Source organism: Panthera pardus, unplaced genomic scaffold (genome assembly GCF_024362965.1).
Source record: "Panthera pardus isolate Hobbes unplaced genomic scaffold, ASM2436296v1 HiC_scaffold_16, whole genome shotgun sequence".
Classification (NCBI taxonomy): domain Eukaryota; kingdom Metazoa; phylum Chordata; class Mammalia; order Carnivora; family Felidae; genus Panthera; species Panthera pardus.
The window spans coordinates 157,467,267-157,492,681 of NW_026526721.1; the positions used below are offsets into that span (position 1 = coordinate 157,467,267).

Here is a 25,415-nt window from a genome sequence, read left to right on the forward strand (position 1 = left end):
CAGAAGGTGCTTTTAATACCTGACTCAAATAATTTAGTATGTAGAAATAATCTCTTCATCTGTGTAGTAACTACTAACATTTTTCAGTACCCAAAAGTATCTGCACAATCTCTTGGACTGGGAAGGGCCTGAGTTACATTTTGTTCTGCTCCCTAGCCACTTTTTTTTTTTTTAATGTTTATTTATTTTTTTGAATTTTTTTTAACGTTTTTATTTATTTTTGAGACAGAGAGAGACAGAGCATGAACGGGGGAGGGGCAGAGAGAGAGGGAGACACAGAATCGGAAACAGGCTCCAGGCTCTGAGCCATCAGCACAGAGCCCGACGCGGGCCTCGAACTCACGGACCATGAGATCGTGACCTGAGCTGAAGTCGGACGCTTAAACAACTGAGCCACCCAGGCGCCCCTTTAATGTTTATTTTTGAGAGGGAGAGTGCAAGCGGGAGAGGGGCACAGAGAGAGGGAGACACAGAATTCAAAGCCAGCTTCAGGCTCTGAGCTGTCAGCACAGAGCCCCACTCTGGCCTGGAACCCATGAACTCCGAGATCATTACCTGAGCCGAAGTCTGACGCTTAACCGACTGAACCACTCTGGAGCCCCTCCCCAGCCATTTCTAAGGCTAGGAGACACTAGATTGATTTCAGGACTACCGCTTTTGGGTCTCTCCAAAGCACAGTGTGTTTCAAGAGCTATGACCTTCTTCATACAAGTCCAGGTGGTACAAGCTAAGATAGTAGGTTCAGCTCCTTTAGGAGCCAACAAGTGTCCCGAGGGCCTGGGCCATATTATTCACCGTCGCATCCTTTACGCGTGGGATGCACAGCTTCCATCAGCTCGTTCGGAGTAATGGAAACCCAAGCGCCCGGAAGCTCGGCCGGCATCTTCTACTCTGGCGAAAACGAATCATAGAGATACGGCTTGCCAGAGAGCCAGGGATGGGAGGGGTTGGTGAGCAACCGGAAGTAGCGGTGCGAGCGGGTCAGCCATTATTCTGGTCCTCGGCCGCGGTTGCGTCCCGTTCCCGTGTCGTCTCTTGGAGTTCTGGTGCCCAGGCGGCGGTGCCTGAGGCCGGAAGCGCAGCGGGAATCCCGGGTGAGCGGGGTAAGCTGGGGTCGGGTGGGCGGCCGGAGAGGCGGGCATGAGCTCCCTAGGGCAGCGCCCACCCAGCCGACCCCTCCTGGCCACCGGCCCCCAGCCCAGCCCCTACTCAGTTCCGTGTTGGCGTGGACGCCGGGGCTTGGACTGGGCGGATGGCGGCGTGGGGAAGGCAGTGAAGACAGCATCTCGGAGTCTTTGTGTGTCTGTGGTGCTCGAGTCAGACAATGAGGACAGCTGCCTCGGTGGCCGGGCCTTTCTGCTTTTCCCCAGTCTTTGCTGAGGCTGGTGGAGACAGCTTGGGAGTTCTAGAGCCGTGGCAACCAGACTCCTGGGGACTTTTTTGGTTTTTGTTTTTTGGTAGGGATGGATTGATTTTTATCTTTTAGTTTTGTGTTATACTGGTGTTTAAAAAGCATACTTACACCACCCATGCCGCCGTTATTTAATATATATATTCATTCATTTATTTTGAGAGAAAGAGGGAGAATCCCAAGCAGGCTCTGCTCTGCGTTGTCAGCGCAGAGCCGGATGCAGTGCTCCATCTCAACAACCGTGAGTGAGATCATGACCTTAAATGAAATCAGGAGTCTGTTGGCTAGCCCACTGAGCCACCCAGGTGCCCCAAAGGAATATATTTTAAAGCTAAGTACTGACACTGTAAGCTCGGAATAAATGCCATCCTTTGCAAGAAAGGTCATTGCCAACCTCTGTTAGTCACTGTGTATAGTTACTGTATTTTTTGTTTTACAGTTTGCCAGATTAAATCTTTGTAATGAACTGGTGTTTGGAAACTGTTGCTTTAGAATGGATGTTGTTTGGCTTTCAGAAGTCTTTTAGATGGAAGTATTTTGGACTTTTGGAATTAAAATCCCTGATTTCAGAATTTACTCCCACATACAACCAGTCAAATAGCCTTGAGTGAATTACTTAGCTCTTCTGAGCCTTCTCTTATTCTTTTTTAACTCAGAGCTCACAAATGTTTTGTGGGAAGTAAACAAAATGTATGTTGTAAGATGTATTTATATCTGTGAAGGAAGAGTAGAGTTCTAATAATTTACTGTAGAAGATCCTTTTTTCCCCTTTTATTTATTTTTCTCAAAATAAACTTTAGTTTTTAGAGCAGTTTTAGTTTCACACCAAAAGTGAGCAGAAAGCACAGAGATTTTCCATATACTTCCCTCATTCATGCACAGCTTCCCCCACTTATAACATCCCCCATAGACTGGTACATTTGTTAAAATCGATGAAACTACGTTGTCATGTCATAATCACCCAAATTCTATTGTTATTACATTAGGGTTCACTCTTGGTGGTATACATTCTATGGGTTTGGACAAATGTAAAATGACATATATAATGTATCCACCATTATGGTATCGTGCAGAGTGGTTTCACTGCCCTAAAAATCCTCTCTGCTCTGCCTGTTCATCCCTCTCTTCTCCCACCCCCTGGCAACCATTGATATTTTTACTGACTCTGTAGTTTTACCTTTTTTTGAATGCCATGTATTTGGAATTGTACAGTAGATTGTCTCTTCAGATTGGTTTCTTTCACTTAGTAATGGGCATTTTAAGATTCCTCCACATCTTTTCATGGCTCGATAGCTCATTTCTTTTTGGTGCTGAATAATATTCTGTTGTTGGAATGTATCACATGTATCCATTCACCTTGTGAAGGACATCTCAGTTGCTTCCAGATTTTGGCAATTATTTATAATGCTGCTATAAACATTTGTGTGCAGATTTTTGTGTGGACATATGTTTTTAACTCTTTTCACAATAAATACCAAAGGGCATGACTGCTGGATTGTATGTTAAAGAGTATGTTTAGTTTTGCAAGAAACTGCCAAACAGTCTTCCAAAGTTGGCTGTACCATTTTGCATTCCCACCAGTAATGAATGAAAATTCCTGTTACTTCACATCCTCACCAGCTTTTGGTGGGGTTAGTATTCTGGATTTTGGCCGTGTTGATAGGTGTGTAATGGTATTTCACTGTTGTTTTGACTTTCATTTCCCTGGTGGCATATGATGTGGAGCATCTTTGTATATTCTTGTTTAGAATGTGTATATCTTCTTTGGTGAGGTGTTGGTTAAGGTCTTTGGGCCATTTTTTAATTGAGTTGTTTGTTTTCTTATTGTTGAGTTTTAAGAGTTCTTTGTATAATGTATAAAAAGGTTAACAGTCCTTTATCAGATTAAGTGTGTCTTTTGCAAATATTTTTCCCAGTTCATGGCTTGTCATCTCACTCTCTTGACATTGTCTTTCACAGTGCAGAAGTTTTTAAATTTTATCAAAGTTCAGTTTATTATTTTTTTTCACGAATCACACTTTTGTGTTGCATCTAAAGAGTCATCACTATACCCAAGATCATTTAGGTTTTCTTCTGTTATCTTCTAGGAGTTTCATAGTTTTGCATTTCACATTAAAAAAAATTTTTTTGGATGTTTATTTATTTTTGAGAGAGAGGGAGAGACAGAGCACGAACAAGGGAGGGGCAGAGAGAGAGGGAGAAACAGAATCCAAAGAAGGCTCCAGGCCCCCAGCTTTCAGCAGAGAGCCTGACACGGGGCTCGAACTCACGAACTGTGAGATCATGACTTGAGCTGACGTCAGATGCTTAACCAACTGAGCCACCCAGGTGCCTCTTGCATTTCACATTTAGATCCGTTTTGAGTTATTTTTGTGAAGGGTGTAAGATTTGTGTCTAAGTTATTTATTTATTTACTTATTTATTTAGTTAGTAAGTCAGTAAGTAAGTATGTGGATGTCCAGTTGTCTTGGTACCATTTGTTGAAAAGACTATCTTTATTCCATTGTATTTCCTTTGCTCCTTTATCAAATAACAGTTGACTATATTTATGTGGATCTATTTATGGGCTCTCTATTCTGTTCCATTAATTTGTTCTTTCACCAATACCACACTGTCTTCATTACTTCATGTTGTGTGGTGTCAGTCCTTCTACTTTGTCCTTCTTTTTGAATGTTTTATTGGTTATCCTGGGTGTTTTGCTTCTTGTGTAAACTTCAGAGTGAGTTTGTTGGTGTCCACAAAATAACTTGCTGAGATTTTGATTGGCATTGCATTGAATCTGTAGATAAATTGCAAAGAACTGGCACTTGGGCAATATTGAATCTTTCGGCCTGTGAACATGGAATAGAAACCCTTTTTGAAAGTTCCTTTCCATCACCCGCACCCAGATCAACTGCCAAGAACTGCTCAGCTTTTCTCAATCGTTTTATCCTTACTGCTGATTAGTGTAGAATTTCATCATTTGTTGAGACTATTGCAAAAACGTTACTGGCCTTCCTAAGATCCAGTCCTCCCTCCCCCATCATTCCTCCTATATAGATTTCTGACCTTGTGAGTTAGTACTTCCTTCACACTTAGAGTGGGAAAATCCTTTCTAACTCTGACACAAAACCCAGAGCCGTAAAAAAAAAAAAAAAAAAAAAAAAGAATGATTGCATGGTGAAACAAATATAAACAAAGTCACATGAGATATATGGCAAAGACATGACAAAGGAAAAATTTGCCACTCCTATCGTAACAAAGGACTAATTTTCCTTTTAAAAATACACTCATTTACTCAAAATGCAAGTTAGATTTGGTGAAGGAGTGAGGAAAAAGGTATTCCCATATCGCTCATGCTGGAAGTGTAAATTGTAAATTAGTCCAGGGCCAATGAAGGGCTAATTGGCAATATCAAAATTATAAAGTCACATAAATTTTGATCCAGCAATTCTGCTTCGAGGAACTTTTCATGTATATGCCTACCCACATGCAAATTGATAGATGCCCAGAGTTTTTCATGAGAATATTGTTAGTTAGAAAAGATTAAAAACTGCCCATCTGTGATAGAGTGGGTAAATAAATCATGATAAACCCATACAGCGATACTATGCATCGGTAAAAAGACAGGAGGAGCTATGTGTGATAGGAAAGATCTCTAGGATACATTTTTTTTTTTAAACAGATTTTATTTTTAAGTAATCTTAGGTAATCTACATCCAACCTAGGGCTTGAACTCACAACCCCAAGATCAAGAGTTGCATGCTGCACTGACTGAGGCAGCCAGGCATCCCTAAGATACATTGTTAATTGAGAAAAGGAAGATGCAGTACATGACTCATGGTGTCCTATCATTTATGAAAAAATATATATATTATACATTGTTTTATATATGTATGCACATATACACATAATAACTGTAAAGATACATAAGATACATAAGAAACTAGTGGGAAGAGGGAAACTTTACACAGTATGTATTTTATAATTTAAAACTTTGAATCAGTATTACCTATTTTAAAAAATAACAAAAAATATAAAGTAAAATCTCTCTATTGGTTGCTTATCACATATAGTATGTGATCACCTCTTTGTTCTGCCTCTTAAGAGCCTTTAGAATTTGACTTCTGTTTACTTCTTGACACTACTCCCATGGTCTTACCTCCAGAGTTTACTTTACTTCTCTGGTTTGCAAAGTACATTTTTTGTTTTGTTTTGTTTTGTTTTTCCTCTTTCTTTTTTTCTTTTTTTTTTCAAAGCACATTTGTAATAGAGCTATACTGTCATCCCCATGCTTTTGAAAATATAGTTTCTTTATTCCTGGAATGGCTTGCCTAATACTCCAGTGGTCTTTATTTTTCTTTAAAGCCCAATCCAAAATTACCTTCCATGAATTCTTTCTGTGCTTGTATGACCTCCTATTAATTTTACTTATACATTATATTGAAATTGTGTTTACATTTCTGCCTTCTCTGTTCAGTTATACACATGCTCCTTAAGGGTCCGAGTGTTAAATAAAATTAGTGAGAGTGCTTTCATATGTCATTGATAGTGTTTTAACCGTTATGACTTTAAAAGCTTAAAACTATTCTCAGCTTCCAGCCCAACAGTTTTTTTTTTTTTCTGGGAATTTTTCCTGAAAAAATAAGCAGAGATATAACCAAAAATTCATCAGCAAAGATGTTCATTGTGGCCTAATTTATAATAAGAGGAAATTATAAATAATTTAATTGTTTAACAATAGGGGACTACTTAAGTATGCATAGTCTCATGTGCTCCTAAAATAATGATAAAGACTATGTGATGTCATGTTCCTGAGATAACATGTGAGAAGCAAGTTACAGAGCTGTACTATTGGTTCCAATCATGTGATCCAAATCGGTACAGGGAGAAATGATCAGAAGAATATAGTACAAAACAATAGCAGTGATTATTCTCTGGTTTTGTATGTCTTTTCTGATTTTACAAATTTTATGTTTTGTAATGAGAACAATAAATGTTATTTCTAAAAAAAGAAGATTTTTAGAGAGCAGCAAGCCTAAGTTTTGTATAATAAAAGTCAAATGTATCCAAATATTTTGATTAATGGGTAAACAATTTTCAGAGAATCCAAAGTATGTACAGTAAAGCTAACTTAGTTCAGCTTTTCTTTGTTAATTGAGAAGGTGTTAGGGTTTTGTCTTCTGTGTATCAGGATTAAGACCATACTTGTTAGGGGCGCCTGGGTGGCTCAGTTGGTTGAACGTCCACCTTCTGCTCAGGTCATGATCTTGTGGTTTGTGGGTTCAAGCCCTTCATTGGTCTCTGTGCTGACAGCTCAGAGCCTGGAGCCTGCTTTAGATTCTGTGTCTCCTTCTCTCTGCGCCCTCCCCTACTTGTGCTCTCTCTCTCTCAAAATAAAAATTAAAAAAAAAAAAAAAGAAGAAGACCATACTTGTTGACTGCACAGAACATAGGAAAGAGTGCTAATTAAAGAAGGATAGTAACTAATTTTTGAGTCCATATACCAGGCACTGTCCAAAACTTGAAATGCATGTAGATATCAAATTCTTACACAAGCCTCTGAGATAGGAACTGTTATTACCCCTATTTTGCTGGTTAAGAAACTGAGACTCAAAGGGGCGCCTGGGTGACTCAGTTGGTTAAGCGTCTGACTCTTGGTTTCAGCTCGGGTCATGATCTCACGGTTCATAGGCTCAAGCCCTGTGTCGGGCTCCGTGCTGACAGTGTGGAGCCTGCTTGGGATTTTCTCTCTATCTCTCTTTGCCCCTCACCTGCTTGTGCGTGCTCTCTCTCGCTAGCTCTCTCTCAAAATAAATAAGCTTAAAAAAAAAAAAAAAAAAAGAACTAAAACTCGGAAGTGAGGTAACTTATTCAGGGTCACACAGGAGTAGCCAGGATGCCCATTGTTAGAGTGGTAGATAAAGGATTTATTGTAATTAGGTGGAGGAAACACTGTGAATGCAGACGAAAGGAATTTGGGGGCATGTGGGTGGCTCAGTCGGTTAAGCATCTGGACTCAAGTCATGATCTCAGGGTTTGTGAGTTCAAGCCCCGCATGGAGTTCTGCACTGTAAGCAGAGCCTGCTTGGGATTCTCTTTCTCCCTCTCTGCTCTTTCCCTGCTCGTGTGTGCGCGCACGCGCTCTCTCTCAAAATAAATAAATAAACATTAAAAAAAAGACTAAAGGAATTTCATGTCTTTGGTTGTAGCAGTGGTCTGGGTAACATGAGTGTCTGTGTCTTCAGAGCCTTGGGCAGGGGCTTCTGTCAGAGGAAGCACTGCTCAGCACCTAGAAACTTGTGTTCAGGGAGGTTCTCTTCATCACTAGAAACTGGGGGCTCAAAAACTTGGTTGTTCCTTTGGGTTAATGTTATCAATGACTTCTTGAGGTCTTCTAGATGATGTTCTCCAAGCTTTAAGGAAGAAATCAAGCAAGGATCGAGGGGACCCGGAGAGGAGCCTTTCTTAAATGACAACAATGACAAGAGAAAATTGGGGCCACAATGCTCTGAGACAAGAGGGTCTTGTTAAAGGGAAGGATGATACTTGGAAATGGGGAACCAGCTTCCAAGGAAGCAGCTCCTCTGTTTGGGAGACCTCCCACCTGCACTTTAGACAGTTACGTTACCATGAGACATCTGGACCCCAGGAGGCACTGATCCGGCTCCGGGAGCTCTGTCGCCGGTGGCTGAGGCCAGAAGCACGTACCAAGGCCCAGATCCTGGAGCTGCTGGTCCTGGAGCAGTTCCTGAGCATCTTGCCTGGGGAGATTCGGACCTGGGTGCAGATCCATCGCCCTGGGAGTGGTGAGGAGGCCGTGGCCCTGGTAGAGGAGCTACAGCAAGACCTCGATGGACCAGCACTGAAAGTGAGAAGGGGGGAGGGGAGAGAGTTTGGGATAGAAGGCAGGAGAGAATTGAGCCAGGGCAAGCTGTGCTGGAGGGTGATCCTGTGATTTTCATAAATAATTAATAGCACATTAGCCACCCTAATGCTTATTACAGCAGGTTCATGAGCTATTTCACATCATGGCATATCTGCAGAGAAGTGGATTTATGACTGGGGCCTTGGGCCCAATTCAGAAGTAGCACAAAGGCATTAACTGTGCTTTGTCCTTCTGGGTGATGCTTGCTAATGCTGAGGTTTGGTTCAGTAATCTGAAAAACATAATGTTTCTAAGTATTTCCCTAAACAGAAGCATAGGTATTGTTTGTATTAAGTCTGGAAAGGCAAGGGGGAGCAAGACTGAAGCTTTCTTAATCTGGCAGGATCTCCCTATGTGTGCCCCTAGGGATTCTCTGACCCAGGGAATCTTACTTCTGGAAAGATTTTATATTCTTGACCATGAAATTGGGATCTTAATATATTTCCTAGTGTGTGTTAGATCTCTTTCTGTCAATCTGTAGTCCACTAGAAACATTTGTATGTGAGGAAGTCTCAACTTAAGTTCAGACTTAAGTTAACTTAACTTAAACTTGGGAATGGCGCCAGGGATGGGCTTGTTTATTTTAATCATAAAAATGAAGAATTTTAGAGCTAAATATTTCATTATAAAGCACTAATCCATCCTCATTTAAGAGATAAAAAAATGGAGACAGAAAAAGTTTCACTCAATTGCATTATGTCAGATAGCTAGCTAGCAACAAAACCATGTGTCGACTCTAGTGTTCCTTCTCTTGGGGCAAGAAGGGATAACAAAGGGGTAAATAGGTAGAAGAGTATATTGAACCTAAGTCTGATCTAAAACCAGGTCTAGAGCTAAAACCCATTCCTTTGTGACTTGTTACTTCCCATTTGATTCTTAGCCCACACCCGGGTCTGCCTTTGTTTCCACCATTCTGTTCAGTCTCAGTGGGAGAGAGGTCACCAGTGCCATGAGTGGAGCTAGAGGGCCAGCTCCATTGTTCTCAAGGCAAAACTGTACTGCTGTTTTGATGCTCTGTACTTGAGGTGGGTCTCTGATCTCATAGTTCTTTCTAGACTGTGGGCAGAAAGAGGTCCATGGTGGTTAGGTGAGTCCATTTTCTGGAGGTACAAGAAGAGTTGGCTTATTTTGTTTTGCTTATTCTCAGGTTCCAGTTCTTGTTCAGGACCAGGACATTCTCCAAGAGGGGATGAGCACTCCAGGAGCAGCAGTTCCTCATGCACCCTGTGGCAGCCACATAGCTGAAATTTGCCAAAATCCTTTTACTGACCCAGTGGTGTTCAATCTCCAGGATCCTCAACATGGTACTTGGTGGCCCTGGCTTTGGACTTTCTCAGAATCTTTATTATGGCTCATCCCTGTACTCCCAGTTAGTTGCTTCCTCTCCTGTCTTGTATATGAAACCCTTGTGGTACCAAGTTCTTTCTGCTCTTCCCTACCTGTCCTTTCCTGGGTCCCTCTTACCTTTAATTTTTTTTTTTAATGTTTATTTATTTATTTTTTTTGAGAGAGGGAGAGAGACAGAGTGCAAGCAGGGGAGGGGCAGAGAGAGAGAGGGAGACACAGGGTCACTCAAAAGGTTTGTAAGTCATTTTATAGCCATCATTGTCTAGCCCTGGGAGTTCTGGGTCTTTCTGAATTCTTTGTTTGTCAAAGATACAGGACTTGGAGTAGTGGGCAGGAACAGCAGTAACTTCACATGTAGCTTTTTCTCCTTCCTCAGATTCTCCTGCCCCTGAAGCTTCTGCCCTTTCCCAGGAAGAGAATCCAAGAAATCAATTAATGGCCCTCATGCTCCTAACAGCCCAGCCCCAGGTAAGGTTTGCATTCTCTTTCCTTCCTAAGGCCCTCTCTGCACTACCAAACTGGCTGAGGTGCCCTCTGTCATCCTAATGTTTGGGGCCCAGTCAGTTCTTGTCTCTAAATCACAGTCCAAGCGTTTGGAGGGTAGACTTTATGTGGGGTTTCATTAGGACTCTTTGATTGTTCTTGTTCATCTCAGTAGGGGAGCTCCAGGGCACGGAGAATCTCACATAACGCCTGTTATTTCAGGAGTTGGTGATGTTTGAGGAGGTGTCAGTATGCTTCACTTCAGAGGAATGGGAGTGTCTGGGCCCAATTCAGAGGGCCTTGTACTGGGATGTGATGCTGGAGAATTATGGAAATGTGACCTCCCTAGGTAAGGACTCTTTCTTCCCATCATTCTTACCTTTATTTCATTAGTCTTTGTTCTCTGATTATGAAAGTAGTATATTTTGGAACACATAGAATATTAGAAAGAAGAAAATATAACTTTCTTAAACCCACTGTAGACAACTACTATCAAAATTTTGACATATTACCTTTGTTTTTTTTCTATATGAGTTTTTTTATTGGCTACATAATTTGTGCCATAATTCAGCCATTTCCTTACTCTAGATAATTCTCTAATAGTCTGTCTCTATACCTAGGGTCTTTCTTTGTTTCTCATTATTTTTTAGAAGTAGAATTACTATGCTTAAGTTTGAATTGTTATACGGTTCTTGCCTCATACTGCCAAATTCCTTTCCATAGTGATTTCTGGGATCCCCGTGGAGTGTTACATAAGAACACTTCTTTTGCTCTGCCTTTATTGGTACTGTGTAATCCCATTCTTTTAAATTGTTGCTGGTAGGATTTTCTAAAGTTATATCTTTATACTCTAGTGGATTTTTCTGACTATTAATAAAGTAAGAACATTTAAAAGTACTTAGTAGGCATTTGTGCTTCCAATAGACATTAAAATATCTATCATGTGGTGGAAATGATGTGATTTTGCCATTAGCTTATCGTGGTTTGGGAAATGAGCATAGAGAGAATAAACAAAGCAGAGTAAAATAATTGGTATAAGAGTGTGATAAACCTTTTCAGATGGAAATGAAGGGGACAAAGCACCCAGTACCGTATCTGAGATTAGGAAAGGCCATAAAAGAGGTAGCTTTGGGGGTGCCTGGGTGGCTCAGTTGGTTAAGCATCCAGCTTTGGCTCAGGTCACGATCTCATGGTTCATGGGTTCGAGCCCTGCATCGGGCTCTGTGCTGACAGCTCAGAGCCTGGAGCCTGCTTCACATTCTGTGTCTCCCTCTCCCCCTATCTTGCTTGTGCTCTTTCTCTTTCTGTCTCTCAACAATAAATAAATGTTTAAAAAAAAAAAAAAAAAGTAGCTTTGTGCTGGACTTTGAAGACAAAGGTAAGATTTTGTTTGGAGAAATAGACATTAAAAATTGAGGAATCAACTAATGCACTGATCTAATTTATACTGAAATACAGATTTATAATATCAGTTTAAATAGCTGCATAGTAATGTAGAATTCCATTGTTTATGTATCATGCTTTACCTTGACAGCTTTATGATACTGAATTTCTGTTTAAGAACGTTACATGCTTTTCTATTGGTTAAGCACTGTGTTTATGTTTCAGGCCTGTTTAAAATTGTCTTCATCTAGATCTTGTATATTTCAGGATACATTGGTTCTTTGGAATTGGAGTCTTTTCTGATGTTTTCTAATTAACTATGGTTTACATATGTGAAAATACTGATTTTTTTTTTTTTGCCATGTCGCAACCTTACTATTTTATTGTCTACAGTAATTTATACTGTATATTTTTACAATTAATGAGGATATATCTTTTATGATCTCAAATGTACTGATAGTGGGCCTAACATTGTGTAGATTTTATTTATTTTTTATAAATTTTATTTTTTTAATGTTTTCTTATTATTTATTTTGGGGGGAGGGGCAGAGAGTGAGGGAAACAGAGCATCTAAAGTGGGCTCCGCGCTGATGGCAGAGAGCCTGATGTGGGGCTCGAACCCATGAACTGTGAGATCAAGTTGGATGTTTAACAGACCGAGCCACCCAGGTACCCTAAGTCCCAGTAAATTTTTTTTTAAATGTTTATTTATTTTTGAGAGATAGAGACAGACAGAGTGTGAGCAGGGGAGGAGCAGAGAGAGAGGGAGACACAGAATGTGAAGCAGGCTCCAGGCTCCGAGCTGTCAGCACAGAGCCCAACATGGGGCTCAAACTCAGACCATAAGATCATGACCTGAGCTGAAGTCTGATGCCTAACTGGCTGAGCCACCCAGGCGCCCCTAGATTTTATATTACATGTTACCAAACTGCTTTCTACCAGTGATGTACCAATTTACATTCCCATGAAAAGAGTAAAAGAGGGCCCATTTCTCGTATACGTGCTTATGATTTGATCATTGTTTTAAATCTCTGCTGGGTAGATGACAAATACTATTTTTCTGGTTGTCATTTCTTTGATTATTGTGTGGGGAAATCCTTTCACATGTTTATTGGTTGTTTCACTCCTATTCATATACTTTCTACATATTTCTTTTATTTATTAAACTGCTGACCCTTTGTCAAGTATTGCATATATTTTTCCCATTTTTTTGCCTTTTAATGTTATTTATGAGTTGTTTTTTTTTTAAGACCTAGAAAATCTTTTATGGTAGCATTAAACTTAGCAGTGTTTTCCTTTATAGTCTTTGTTGTCTTCTCAGTAAAATTGTTTTTTAAAAAATAACTCGTATTTTTTTCGGATACTTTTACTGTGTCATTTTTTTTTCAATGTTTATTCATTTTTGAGAGAGAGAGGGTACAAGCAGGAGAGGGACAGAGAGAGGGGGACAGAGCATCCAAAGCAGGTTCTGCACTGACAGCAGAGATCCCAATACAGGGCTCAAACTCTCAAACTGTGAGATCATGACCTGAGCCATTCGGACACTTAACTAACTGAGCCACCCAGGTGCCCCTACTGTTTCATTTTTACATGATCTAAAATTTATCTTGATCTACAGAATGACATAGGAACCCAGTTTGTTTTTTTAACCCAAATGACTTTTAGTAGTTGCAATGCTATTTACTCAATAATCCATCTTTTCTAAGAGTTTTTTAAATGTTTTATGAGTAAATTGGTGAATTTTATGAACACTCACCATGGATCCGTATAACTCATGCTGTAAGCCAAAATAAATTCTAGATTAGTCTAAGAGTTAAACTAAAGAAGAAGGAGAAGGAGGAGAGGAGGAGGAGGAGAGGGAGGAGGAGGAGGAAATGGAATTGCTTATTCTAGCTCTTTGAGGAAAGAGAAGTTTGAATCAACTTTATTAAATAAGATAATCTTTAACTGCCGTGTTGTTGGGGCTTTAGCAAGCAGATACCCAGGTGTTTATGCCCTTTGACCTAGTGATTTTCATTTGAGGAGGATACCTTAAGGAGATTGTTCAGAAAGAGGAAAATAAATAATATGTCTAAGAATAGTGCCAGTAAAGTATTTATAATGGTTAAAAGTCGAGCACAAGCAAATTCACCAAGATAGAGAAAGTACTAAGCAAACTGTGGTGTTTTGACTTGGAATTATACTATGACATTATCAAATATGACAATTCTGTGCACTCAGTTTCCATGCATGGATAAACTGGTAGAAAAGCAGATTCTCGGATGGCTTGCATACACTGCTTCAATATGTAAAAGATTTGTATACGTTTATTTAAGAGATTGGAATAGAATTTGAAGGAAATTAAAGAAATAGTACTTCCTGTGTCAAAGTTAGCCCCTGCCTTCAAACATTCAAATTGGATTGGTAGACATTTACACTAATAATTACAATACCCTGTGACAGATACTATATAGTAAAACGTGCACAAGCGTGGGAGCCCATAGGAGCTTGGGATGGTGGAGGGACTGGGAGAGTGGGGGCAGGGGTGGGTGGCTCAGGGAAATATTTATAGAGGGGGTGACTTTTTATTTTAATAACAGTTTTATTGAGATACAATGTACGTACCATGTGGCTCACCCAATTAAAGGTTACAGTGCTTTAATTAGTATACACAGAGCTGTGCGACCCTCACCACAATTAATTTTATAACAGTTCATCACTCCAAAAGAAACCTTATATCATATAGCAGTCATATTCATTTCACCCAACTGCCCCTCCAACCCAGCCCTAGGCAACCACTGATCTGCTTTCTGTCTCTCTAGATTTGCCTGTTCTATGGACATTTTATGTAAATGAAATCACACAGGTCTTCTGCAGCTGCTTTTACTTGGCATAATGTTCTCAAGGTTCATCCATGTTATAGCATGTATTAATACTTTATTCCTTTTATCCGTTTATTTATTATTATTTTTGAATGTTTTTATTTATTTTTGAGAGACAGAGAGACCGAGCATGAGTGGGAGACAGAGAGAGAGGGAGACACAGAAGCCAAAGCAGGCTCTGGGCTCTGAGCTGTCAGCACAGAGCCCAACATGGGGCTCGAACTGGTGAACCGTGAGATCATGACCTGAGCCAAAGTTGGACACTCAACTGACTGAGCCACCCACGCACCCCTACTTTATTCCTTTTAATGATATTCTCTTGTGTGTATATATCACATTTTCTTGATTCATTCATCAGTTGATGGTCATTGAAAAATGTTGCTTCCACCTTTGAGCTGTTGTATAAATAACACTGCTGTAAATATTTGTGTACAAGTTTTTCTGTGGATGTGTATATTTTTATTTCTCTTGGAAGTATACCAGGGAGTGGAATTTCTGGGTCATATGGTAACTCTGTGTTTAATCATATAAGGAGCTGACACTTCCAAAGTTGCTGCACCATTTTACACTCTCACCAGTAGTGTATAAGGGTTCCAGTTTCTCCAGATCTTTCCCAGCTTTATTATCACACTTTCTGATTTAGCCATCTTAGTAGGTCTAAAAAGATCTCATTGTGGTTTTCATTTGCATTTCCCTAATGGCTAAAGATGTTGTGCAACTTTTCACATGCTTATTGGCTGTTTGTATGTCTTTGATGCAATGTTTTTTCATTATTCTTTGCCTATGTTTTAATTGGGTTGTCTTTTTATTGTTGATTTGTAGGAGTTTTTATATTTTAGATACAAATACCTTACCAGATATGTGACTTTCAAGTATTTTCTCCCATTCTGTGAGTTGTCTTTTCACTTTCTCAGTGGTGTCCTTTGAAACACAAACGTTACTAATTATGATGAATTTCAGTTTACTTTTTCTTTTGTTGCTTATGTTTTGGTGTCATCTAAGAAACTATTGCCTAATCCAAGGTCATTAAAGTTTATGTCTATGTTTTCTTCTAACAGTTTTATAGTTTTAGTTCTTATGTTTAGGTCTCTTTGATCCATTTTGAGTAATTTTTGTATATGGTGTGATTAAGGTCCAACTTCATTCTTTCCATGTGCCTATTTCATTATCTCAGGACCATTTTTCCCCATTGAATTGTTTCGGTACCCTTTTGAGGATCAGTTAACCATAAATCAGTCCAGCTTATTTCTGGACTCTCAGTTCTATTCCTTTGATTGTATGTCTATCTTATGTCAGTGGCACCCTGTCTTATTACTGTTGTTTTGAAGTACATTTTTTTTTAAAGTTTATTTATTTATTTTGAGAGAGAGAGAATGAATGTGTGTGTGAGTGGGGGAGGGGCAGAGAGAGAGGGAGAGCGAGAATCCCAGTATCAGTGCAGAGCCTGATGCAGTGCTTGTTATCTCACATCATGACCTAAGCCAAAATCAAGAGTCCAACCCTTAACCTACCGAGCCACCCAGGTGCCCTTGAAGTACATTTTAAAATTAGGAAGTATGAGGGCCACCTGGGTGGCTCAGTTGGTTAAGTGTCCAACTCTTGGTTTTGGCTCAGGTCATGATCTCACGGTTCGTGAGTTTGAGCCCCACGTTGGACTGTGCACTGATGGTACAGAGCCTGCTTGGGATTCTCTCTCTCCCTCTCTCTGTCCCTCCACTGCTCACTCGCTGTTTCTCAAAATAAATAAACATTTAGATAATAAAATTGGGAAGTATGAGCCTTTCAACTGTGTTCTTTTTCAATATTGTTTTAGCTGTTCTTGGCCTGTTGAGTTTCCATATTGATTTTAGGATTAGTTTGTCAGTTTCTGTGAAGAAGCCATCTGGGATTATGATAGGGATTGCACTGAATTTTTAGATCAATGTGGAGATTATTGCTGTTTTAACAATGTTAAGTCTTCCAGTCCATGAACATGGGATATGTTGATATGTTGATATGTTTTCATTTATGTAGTCTTTAACTTCTTTAAACAGTGTTTTGTAGTTTTCAGAGTATAAGTTTTGTACTTTCTAAAATTTATGCCTTTCTCATTCAGCAACCTTAAAGATTTAAGGGGCAAAATTTTTCAGGGGTATATGATGAGGGAGCATAAGACAAGCTGATACCCTGCAAACACCCTTACCCCAGGTGAGATAATGTGTGACATTCCTCAGGCATTCAGGCTACCTGGAAAGGGAAAAATAATGGTTAACTGATAGAGACCAGTCATGCAGGATATGAGTCTTCATCAGTTTATGAATGTCTTAGTAAATTATAAGAAAAAGGCAATCTTATTAATAGCCTAATCTCCAGAAACCATAGCCTCAGTTTCCCTAACATCACCCTTCCCTCCAATAGTGGTGTGGGGATCAAAGGCAAGAAGGAAATGGCAGATAAGATTAAATTTCCTTATAACCTGCAGCCCGTTGACAGATACTTGAGGCAAATACGGAATATAACATTTCTCCAAGAACTCCCTACTGTCTAATGTTAATGCCTTACTGGAGGAAAACCAACCTGAGTTTGACAATAGCTAGACCTCCAGTAGCTTATGAGTCCTCTTTAGCATATGAAAGTCCTTCTGGAGGCCTCCCTTTTGTCTTTACCTTCCCCACCTCCAGTGTATATAACCAGTCACTCTTCACAACCCTCGAGCAGCTCTTTCTGCCTAATAAAATCACCTTTTTGCACCCTTCCCCCAAATCAGTCAATCAATCAATCAATCAGTTTATTCCTAAGTCTTTTATTCTTTCTTAGGCTGTTTTTCTTTTTTTTTTTTTTTTCAACGTTTTTTATTTATTTTTGGGACAGAGAGAGACAGAGCATGAACGGGGGAGGGGCAGAGAGAGAGGGAGACACAGAATCGGAAACAGGCTCCAGGCTCCGAGCCATCAGCCCAGAGCCTGACGCGGGGCTCGAACTCACGGACCGCGAGATCGTGACCTGGCTGAAGTCGGACGCTTAACCGACTGCGCCACCCAGGCGCCCCAGGCTGTTTTTCTTGATTTCCCTTTAGGATGGTTCAGTGCTAGCATGTAGAAATCCCACTGATTTTCGTTTATTGATCTTGTGTCCTGAAATCTTGCTGTACTTATTTAGTTCTAACAGTTTTTTTTGGTAGATTCTTTAGGATTTTCTTTTTTTTTTTTTTCTTTTTTAAATGTTTATTTTGTGAGAGATAGATCGTGAGCAGGGGAGGAGCAGAGAGAGAGAGAGGGAGAGAGAGAATCCTAAGCAGGCTCCGCGCTGTCTGTGCAGAGCCCTACATGGGACTCAATCTCACTAACTATGAGATCATGACCCGACCCGAAATGAAGAGTTAGATGCTTAACTGACTGAGCTAACCAGGTGCCCCTTTAGGATTCTACATGTAAGATCTTGTCATCTGCAAAGAGAATAGTTTTACTTGTTCCTTTTCAATCTGGATGACTTTTATTTTTTTCTCTTGCCTAATTCCCTTGCTAAAACCTGCAGTATATATTGCATAGAAGTGGCAAGAGCAGAAATCCTTTTCTTGTTACTGTTCTTAGAGAGAAAGCATCAGTTGTTCATCATTAACTATGATGTTAGCTTTCGATTTTTTTGTAGGTCTTTGAACTTCCCTTATATTCCTACTTTGTTATTCATGAAGGGTTGTTGGATTTTTACCAGATGCTTTTTCTGCATATGTTGAGATGATTATGTGATTTTTGTCCTTCAATCCACTGATATGATGTATTACATTAATTGATTTTCCAAAATTATACCAACACTGCTTTCCTGTGATAAATCCCACTTGGTCATGGTATAATTTTTTTCATGTGTTGCTGGATTAAGTTGGCTAATATTCTGTTGAGAATTTTTAGGTCTATATTCATATATTTGTAGGTTTCTTTCTTTTCCTTTTTCTTTTTTTGTGATATCTTTTTCTGGTTTTGGCATCAGGGTAATACTGATCTCATAGAATGAGTTGTAAAGTGGTCCCAACTCTTCTGTTTCTTGGAAGAGTTTGTGAAAAATTGGTATTAATTTTTTTTTTTTTTTTATTAATTTTTTTTAAAGGTTGTTAGAATTCATCAGTGAAGGGACGCCTGGGTGGCTTGGTCGGTTGGTCGGTTAAGCGTCCGACTTCGGCTCAGGTCATGATCTCACGGTCGGTGAGTTCGAGCCCCGCTTCGGGCTCTGTGCTGACCGCTCAGAGCCTGCAGCCTGTTTCAGATTCTGTGTCTCCCTCTCTCTCTGCCCCTCCCCTGTTCATGCTCTGTCTCTCTCTGTCTCAAAAATAAATAAACGTTAAAAAAAAAAAATTAAAAAAAAAAAAAAAGAATTCATCAGTGAAGCATTCTGGGCCTGGGCTTTTCTTTGCAGGTGGGTTTTTTTTGTTTTTTTTGTTTTTTTTTTTTTTATTATTATTATTATGGAGTCAATCTCTTTTTATAGATCTATTCAGATTTTGTTTCTTTTTGAGTCCCTTTTAGTAATTTGTGTCTTTCTAGGAATTTGCCCATTGCATCTTAAATTGTTCAATTTAAGCATTTCTAGTATTCCCTTATAATCCTTTTTATTTCTGTAATATTTGGTAATGTCCAGAGAGGGTGATTTTTGAGCTTAAGGGTGTAGGTATTGGGCTTGTAGTGAATTGAGAAGAGGAAGAATGACAATTCAGGAAGAGAAAAAAGCATGGGCACTGATAGGAAAGCAAAAACATGACATGTTTGGGCATCTGCATGTAGTTCTTTCTGGCTAGAGTCTAGGGGCATAAAGAGTACTGGTAAAAAATAAAGCCAGAAAGATAGGCAGGAAGTAGATGAGGGCATCTCTTGGGCTATGCTGGTTATTTGTGCTTTATCCTGTAGGTAGTTAAGAATCATTTGTTTTGAACAGGTGAGTGACACGGTCAGATTTACTTATTGGAAAGATAATTGGCGATGGAGTGGACATGGATTAAAGAGGGGAGGCTTGGAAGTAGGGAAGCCTGTCTGTTTCTTGTAGGCTTCATTCAAGATTGCAGAAAGTAATCAGGTTCCTCTATCAATCTGACATTTTTCTACCAAGTCCTCTAAAACTCAATAGGCCTACAGGTTGTGTGATTTCCATACTGAAATTTCAGATAGTTTAACTAGCAAATTACTGTGTATACAAGAATTGGCTGATTTCCCTTTTTTTTTTTTTTTTTAAGAATTTTAATCATTTTTTTCCTTTCAAGACATTTGGAATATTGAATATGAATTTTAAGGCATTTCTGTCTTTTTGTTTTCAAGTAAACACTGTGCCCAAAGTGGGGCTCAAACTCATAACCCCAAGATCAAGAGTTGCATGCTTGGGGTGCCTGGGTGGCTCAGTTGGTTAAGCGACTGACTCTTGGTTTTGGTTCAGGTCATGATCTTGCAGTTCGCGAGTTCAAGCCCTCCTCTGACTACGCTGACAGTGTGGAACCTGCTTAGGATTCTCTCTCTCTCTCTCTCTCTCTCTCTCTCTCTCTCTCTCTTTCTCTCTTTCTCTCTTTCTCTCTTTCTCTCTCTGCCCCTCCCCACTAGCTCTCTCTCAAAATAAATAAATAAACTTAAAAAAAAAAGACTTGCATGCTTCACTGAATGAGCCAGCCAGACGCCCCAAGAATTGCTAATTTCTTAAACAATCTTTCATCTCAGTTAACCACTTACAACACTTCTACTTCCTAAAAGCACTTCTACTTCTTTAAAACGCTTCTACTTCCACTTAAAGAGAATCTTCCTGAGACCAGCATCCTGCTTAAACTGTGAAACCATTCCTTCATCCAATCACTATGGATAAGGAAACTGGAGTACCAATACTGGATAGGACACATGCTCATCCCTATAGCCAGATGAAATAGTTTGATTGACAGCCCTGCCTGAATCCTGGAGAAAGGGGCAGTCGAGATGAGATAGGAAAACCTGACCTAAGGATGTAGTTTAAGTTAACATTTATTGAGTATTTTCTATCTTTACCATCTCATAAATTAAAGAAGTTTATAATGAAATAAAATGGCTACTCCTTTCCTATGTCTTTTCTCTCTATTTAGGTAGAAGAACAGTGTTGTTCTACTCTAGTAGAAGATAATATTACTGTTATTCACATTACTTTACTTATTAGGTAATTTGGGGAACTAGTTCATATTTTTTCCTCACATTTGTGAGGAAAAATGTTTGTAAAAACATTTTCAAAAATGTAAGTTCACATTTTATAATATTTGAGAACATCAGAGTAGAAAGGGACTTTGGCAGTTTACTAGTTCAGCTGCATCATTTTGTAGATACGTTTATGTTTTTAAAATGTCTCTATGTTTTTTTCTTTTCATTCTGTATTTCTTCTAATATGAGTCTTAATCAGACCTGATGTTTCTGTGAAATTTTAAAATTTCCATTTCTCAATTTTAAAAGGAGTAGTGGGAGTTATATATGAATTCTAAGCATTAAGTTGCTTTTTAGTGGATTTTTTTCCCTGTAGTTTACTTGCTTTCAAGCAATTAAAAAATGTTTATGCCCTTGACTCTTCAAAAATTAAAGATTGCCTTTAGGGTTCTTAGGTACATTTTCTCTCCGTTAGAGTTTCCATCTTCCTAGCATGAAGAAAATAAAAAGATAATTCTTTATAAGCCAAATGATTCTCCCTGTTCAATCTGACTTCCTGAGCCTCATGTCTGAACTGCCTACACATGATCTCATGTTATCTCTTTGGTTTTTTCTTGCATCTACTTACTCAACATCATTTATATTTCTCCATCTGCTCCCTGAAGACAAAATGCTTAGAAGTGTCTGAGTGAGTTCTGTGTGAATCCACTGTGTCAGCCTTGTCAGGGTAGTATTCTGCCTGGTACCTTCATCTCGTGAAAAGTTCTTTTTGTATCCATATAAAAGTGTACCTACTGGCTTGTTTGAAAATCATTTGAAGATCTTGTTCTTACTAACATAGGGATGTGGTAACATTTGCATTTTTAATTCCTTTTACCAGAATGGGAGACCATGACTGAGAATGAGGAGGTGACACCAAAGGCAAGCATTTCTCAAAGAGCAGATTCTCAGAAAGGAACATCCAAAAGACTTCAAGGAAGTGTTCCCCAGACCCTTGATTTTGAGGAGGAATGTGAATGGCAAATTGTGGCAAGTCAGTGGGGGACTGAAACAGGGGAAAGAGATACGCTGAGAAAAGGTCCCCTCTGTGAACGAGATACAAAGAAAAGGGCTCTACCAGAAAAACAAGGCCAAAAGTGGAAGGAATTTGGAGAAAGCTTGACTCTAGGTTCAGCTCTTTCTGAAAGTTTAATAGGTACTGAAGGAAAGAAGTTTTATAAATGTGATATATGTTGTAAACATTTCAATAAAATCTCCCATCTTATAAACCATCGGAGAATCCACACTGGTGAGAAGCCTCATAAATGTAAAGAGTGTGGAAAAGGCTTTATTCAGCGCTCAAGCCTTCTAATGCATTTACGCAATCATTCTGGGGAGAAACCTTATAAATGTAACGAATGTGGGAAAGCCTTCTCTCAAAGTGCTTACCTTCTAAACCATCAAAGAATCCACACTGGAGAGAAGCCTTATAAATGTAAGGAGTGTGGAAAGGGCTTCTATAGGCACTCAGGCCTTATTATACATCTAAGGCGCCATTCTGGGGAGAGACCTTACAAATGTAACGAGTGTGGGAAAGTTTTCTCTCAGAATGCTTACCTCATTGATCATCAGAGGCTCCACAAAGGGGAAGAGCCTTATAAATGTAACAAGTGTCAGAAAGCTTTCGTTCTGAAGAAGAGCCTCATTCTACACCAGAGAATCCACTCTGGGGAAAAACCCTATAAGTGTGATGAATGTGGGAAAACCTTTGCTCAGACCACTTACCTTGTTGACCATCAGCGACTCCACAGTGCAGAGAACCCGTACAAATGTAAAGAATGTGGAAAAGTTTTCATTCGAAGCAAAAGCCTTCTCTTACACCAGAGAGTACACACAGAAAAGAAGACTTTTGGTTGTAAAAAATGTGGGAAGATTTTCAATTCAAAGTCAAACCTCATTGACCATAAGAGGATGCACAGCAGAGAGAAACCATATAAATGTACTGAATGTGGGAAAGCCTTTACTCAGAGTGCTTACCTTTTTGACCATCAGAGACTCCACAATGGAGAGAAACCCTATGAATGTAATGAATGTGGGAAAGTTTTTATTTTAAAGAAGAGCCTCATATTACATCAGAGGTTTCACACTGGAGAGAATCTCTATGAGTGTAAAGACTGTGGCAAGGTCTTTGGTTCTAACAGAAACCTCACTGACCATGAGAGACTCCACAATGGGGAGAAGCCCTATGAATGTCGAGAGTGTGGGAAAACTTTCATTATGAGCAAAAGTTTCATGGTCCATCAGAAACTACATACACAGGAGAAATCCTACAAATGTGAGGATTGTGGGAAGGCTTTCAGTTACAATTCAAGTCTGCTCGTACATCGGAGAATCCACACTGGGGAAAAGCCCTTTGAATGCAATGAGTGTGGAAGAGCTTTCAGTTCAAACAGAAACCTCATTGAACATAAGAGAATCCACAGTGGTGAGAAACCCTATGAGTGTAATGAGTGTGGTAAGTGCTTCATTTTGAAGAAAAGCCTCATTGGACATCAGAGGATTCACACAAGGGAAAAATCTTATAAATGCAGTGACTGTGGGAAAGTCTTCAGTTACCGCTCAAACCTTATAGCCCATCAGAGAATCCATACTGGTGAGAAGCCCTATGCATGTAATGAATGTGGGAAAGGCTTTACTTACAACAGAAACCTTATTGAACATCAAAGAATTCACAGTGGGGAAAAAACCTATGAATGTCATATATGTAGAAAAGTTCTTACCTCTAGTAGAAATCTTATGGTACATCAAAGAATCCACACTGGAGAGAAGCCATATAAATGTAATGAGTGTGGAAAAGACTTTAGTCAGAATAAAAACCTTGTTGTACATCAGAGGATGCACACCGGGGAAAAACCATATGAGTGTGAGAAGTGTAGAAAATCTTTTACTTCTAAGAGGAATTTAGTTGGCCACCAGAGAATCCATACAGGGGAGAAACCATATGGGTGTAATGATTGTAGTAAAGTTTTTAGGCAGAGAAAAAACCTTACTGTACATCAGAAAATTCATACAGATGGAAAACTCTGTGAATGTGATGAGTCTGAAAAAGAATTCTCTCAGACTTCAAACCTTCACCTTCAACAAGAAATCCATACTGTGGAGGGATTTTCTTGGCTCCAAAATGCCAATGAGTCTAAGACAGAGATTCAGAAAATCTAGTGTCATATGTAAAATGGGATAGAATTCCAACCTACCTAAATAACTGTTAGACAAATGGCAGTATATCATTCTTGCAAGGAAAAAAAATCATGATTGACTCTTTTGTAAACCAGTGATTTGCATGTGGAAGAAAGCTAACGTAGACTTTCAAGACTGCAACAACGTAAACCAAATTCTAGTTAAAGAATACTTTGTTCCAGACCATTTGTTATGTCTCTAGAAAGGGACCTTAGAGCAATTAGACTCTGAAAAAAATTTATGAGATGTAATAATGTAGTTGTAAATGATAGCAAAAATATTTTTGTATTAAAAAATGGACATTGTTTCTGAAAGTGTGTAAATTGTACATTTTAAAAATTGCATCACTGCTACAGAAAGTCTCTGTGGACAGTATGATCGAGACATGTCAGACATGGATGTGGGTGGGCAAGAGTCTGCTGTTTGAGGGCAACTTAAGACGAGTGCTGTATTTGGAATTAGAAGACCTAGTTTTATGTCCTGGCTCTTTCTCTTACTAGCTATGTGATGTTGTTCAGTTTCTAGGCCTCAGTTTCTCTGTCAGTGAAATGTTGATATAATGCCTACCTCACAAGGTTTGAGGATTAAGTAAAGGATGTTTGTGAATGTACTTTGTGAAATAATTTAGTTGTCAATAAAGTTGGATAAAAGAGGTATGGTCAAAATACAGAACATGGCATAATGTAATGTTTGTTCATTACATCAATGAACAATTGAATCCAGGAGCCTCAAAAACACTCATTTTTACAGTAAGAGGAAGTATGGTGGTAGATGGCTAACTTTGGATTTTAATAGTCTAAGAAGACTTTTTAAAAATACAGCTTTCAGAATGAGTTAATAATAGATAATATGCGTAGTTTGTTTTGATAGCAAAGTATTGGCGTGTTATGGAAAAGCAATATTCTGTTCAGCTGTTAACACTGAAGCCAAGGAAAAGTATTTTTCGACCTTCAAATTTGAAACCTAGCAGATGGTGAATTTCAAAATGGAAGGACAGTCCTATGTTGCTTTCCTTGTTCATAGGGAAAAATCCTTAACCCCAACCCCTGAGCTAATGATCCCTGCCACTTTATTCTCAGTTCTGATCAACATTTCACCATTGCTGACATATGAAAGGTTGTTACTCAAGAAACAACATCCTGTTCCAGTACTCAGTTTACTACATAAGGTTCACAAAGAGCCAAGTTCTTTTTTTTTTTTTTTTTTTTTTTTTTAATTTTTTTTTTTTCAACGTTTTTTTTTTTTTTTATTTATTTTTGGGACAGAGAGAGACAGAGCATGAACGGGGGAGGGGCAGAGAGAGAGGGAGACACAGAATTGGAAACAGGCTCCAGGCTCCGAGCCATCAGCCCAGAGCCTGACGCAGGGCTTGAACTCACGGACCGCGAGATCGTGACCTGGCTGAAGTCGGACGCTTAACCGACTGCGCCACCCAGGCGCCCCTCAAAGAGCCAAGTTCTTAAAGCTCTAACTAAATCAATTCAGAATCTACCTCTGAGTAATCAGGCCCATCACTCCTTATGAACCAATCTTAGATCTAATTCATCCTGTATTCTTGAGTTGCTAATTTTATACTGTAATTTTCAAAACTCCCAATTCTGTAACTGGACTATAAAAAACCTTAATATCAAGATTGTGTTTCTAATATTAGTAGTATTAAAGTGGTGTGTTGATAAATGATACTAATTCAGCCCCAG

General features: G+C 39.2%; 1 protein-coding gene across 5 annotated transcripts; it reads left to right on the top strand.

Moving 5' to 3' along the window:
* Positions 1-960: 960 nt before the first annotated feature.
* On the top strand, positions 961-24,390 carry LOC109248672 (zinc finger protein 197). 5 transcript variants are annotated; one of them, XM_019418500.2, is made up of 6 exons: positions 961-1,103; positions 7,783-8,261; positions 9,466-9,622; positions 10,024-10,133; positions 10,371-10,497; positions 21,383-24,390. In XM_019418500.2, the coding sequence occupies exons 2-6, from the start codon at positions 7,863-7,865 to the stop codon at positions 23,698-23,700; spliced, it is 3,111 nt and encodes a 1,036-aa protein (XP_019274045.2). In that variant the 5' UTR covers positions 961-1,103; positions 7,783-7,862; the 3' UTR covers positions 23,701-24,390. The 5 variants fall into 5 exon arrangements, with proteins under 5 accessions (XP_019274045.2, XP_019274046.2, XP_019274047.2 ...); XM_019418501.2 differs by having other exon boundaries at positions 7,792-8,261; XM_019418502.2 differs by having other exon boundaries at positions 961-1,094; positions 7,792-8,261.
* The last annotated feature ends 1,025 nt before the right edge of the window (positions 24,391-25,415 follow it).

Bases quoted from the DNA above. Each gene is read 5' to 3' on its own strand.
- LOC109248672 (XM_019418500.2), top strand. From the start codon at position 7,863: ATGACAACAATGACAAGAGAAAATTGGGGCCACAATGCTCTGAGACAA. The intron at 8,262-9,465 runs GTGAGAAGGGGG...GCTTATTCTCAG, and splicing joins TCGATGGACCAGCACTGAAA to GTTCCAGTTCTTGTTCAGGA. The intron at 10,134-10,370 runs GTAAGGTTTGCA...CTGTTATTTCAG, and splicing joins TCCTAACAGCCCAGCCCCAG to GAGTTGGTGATGTTTGAGGA.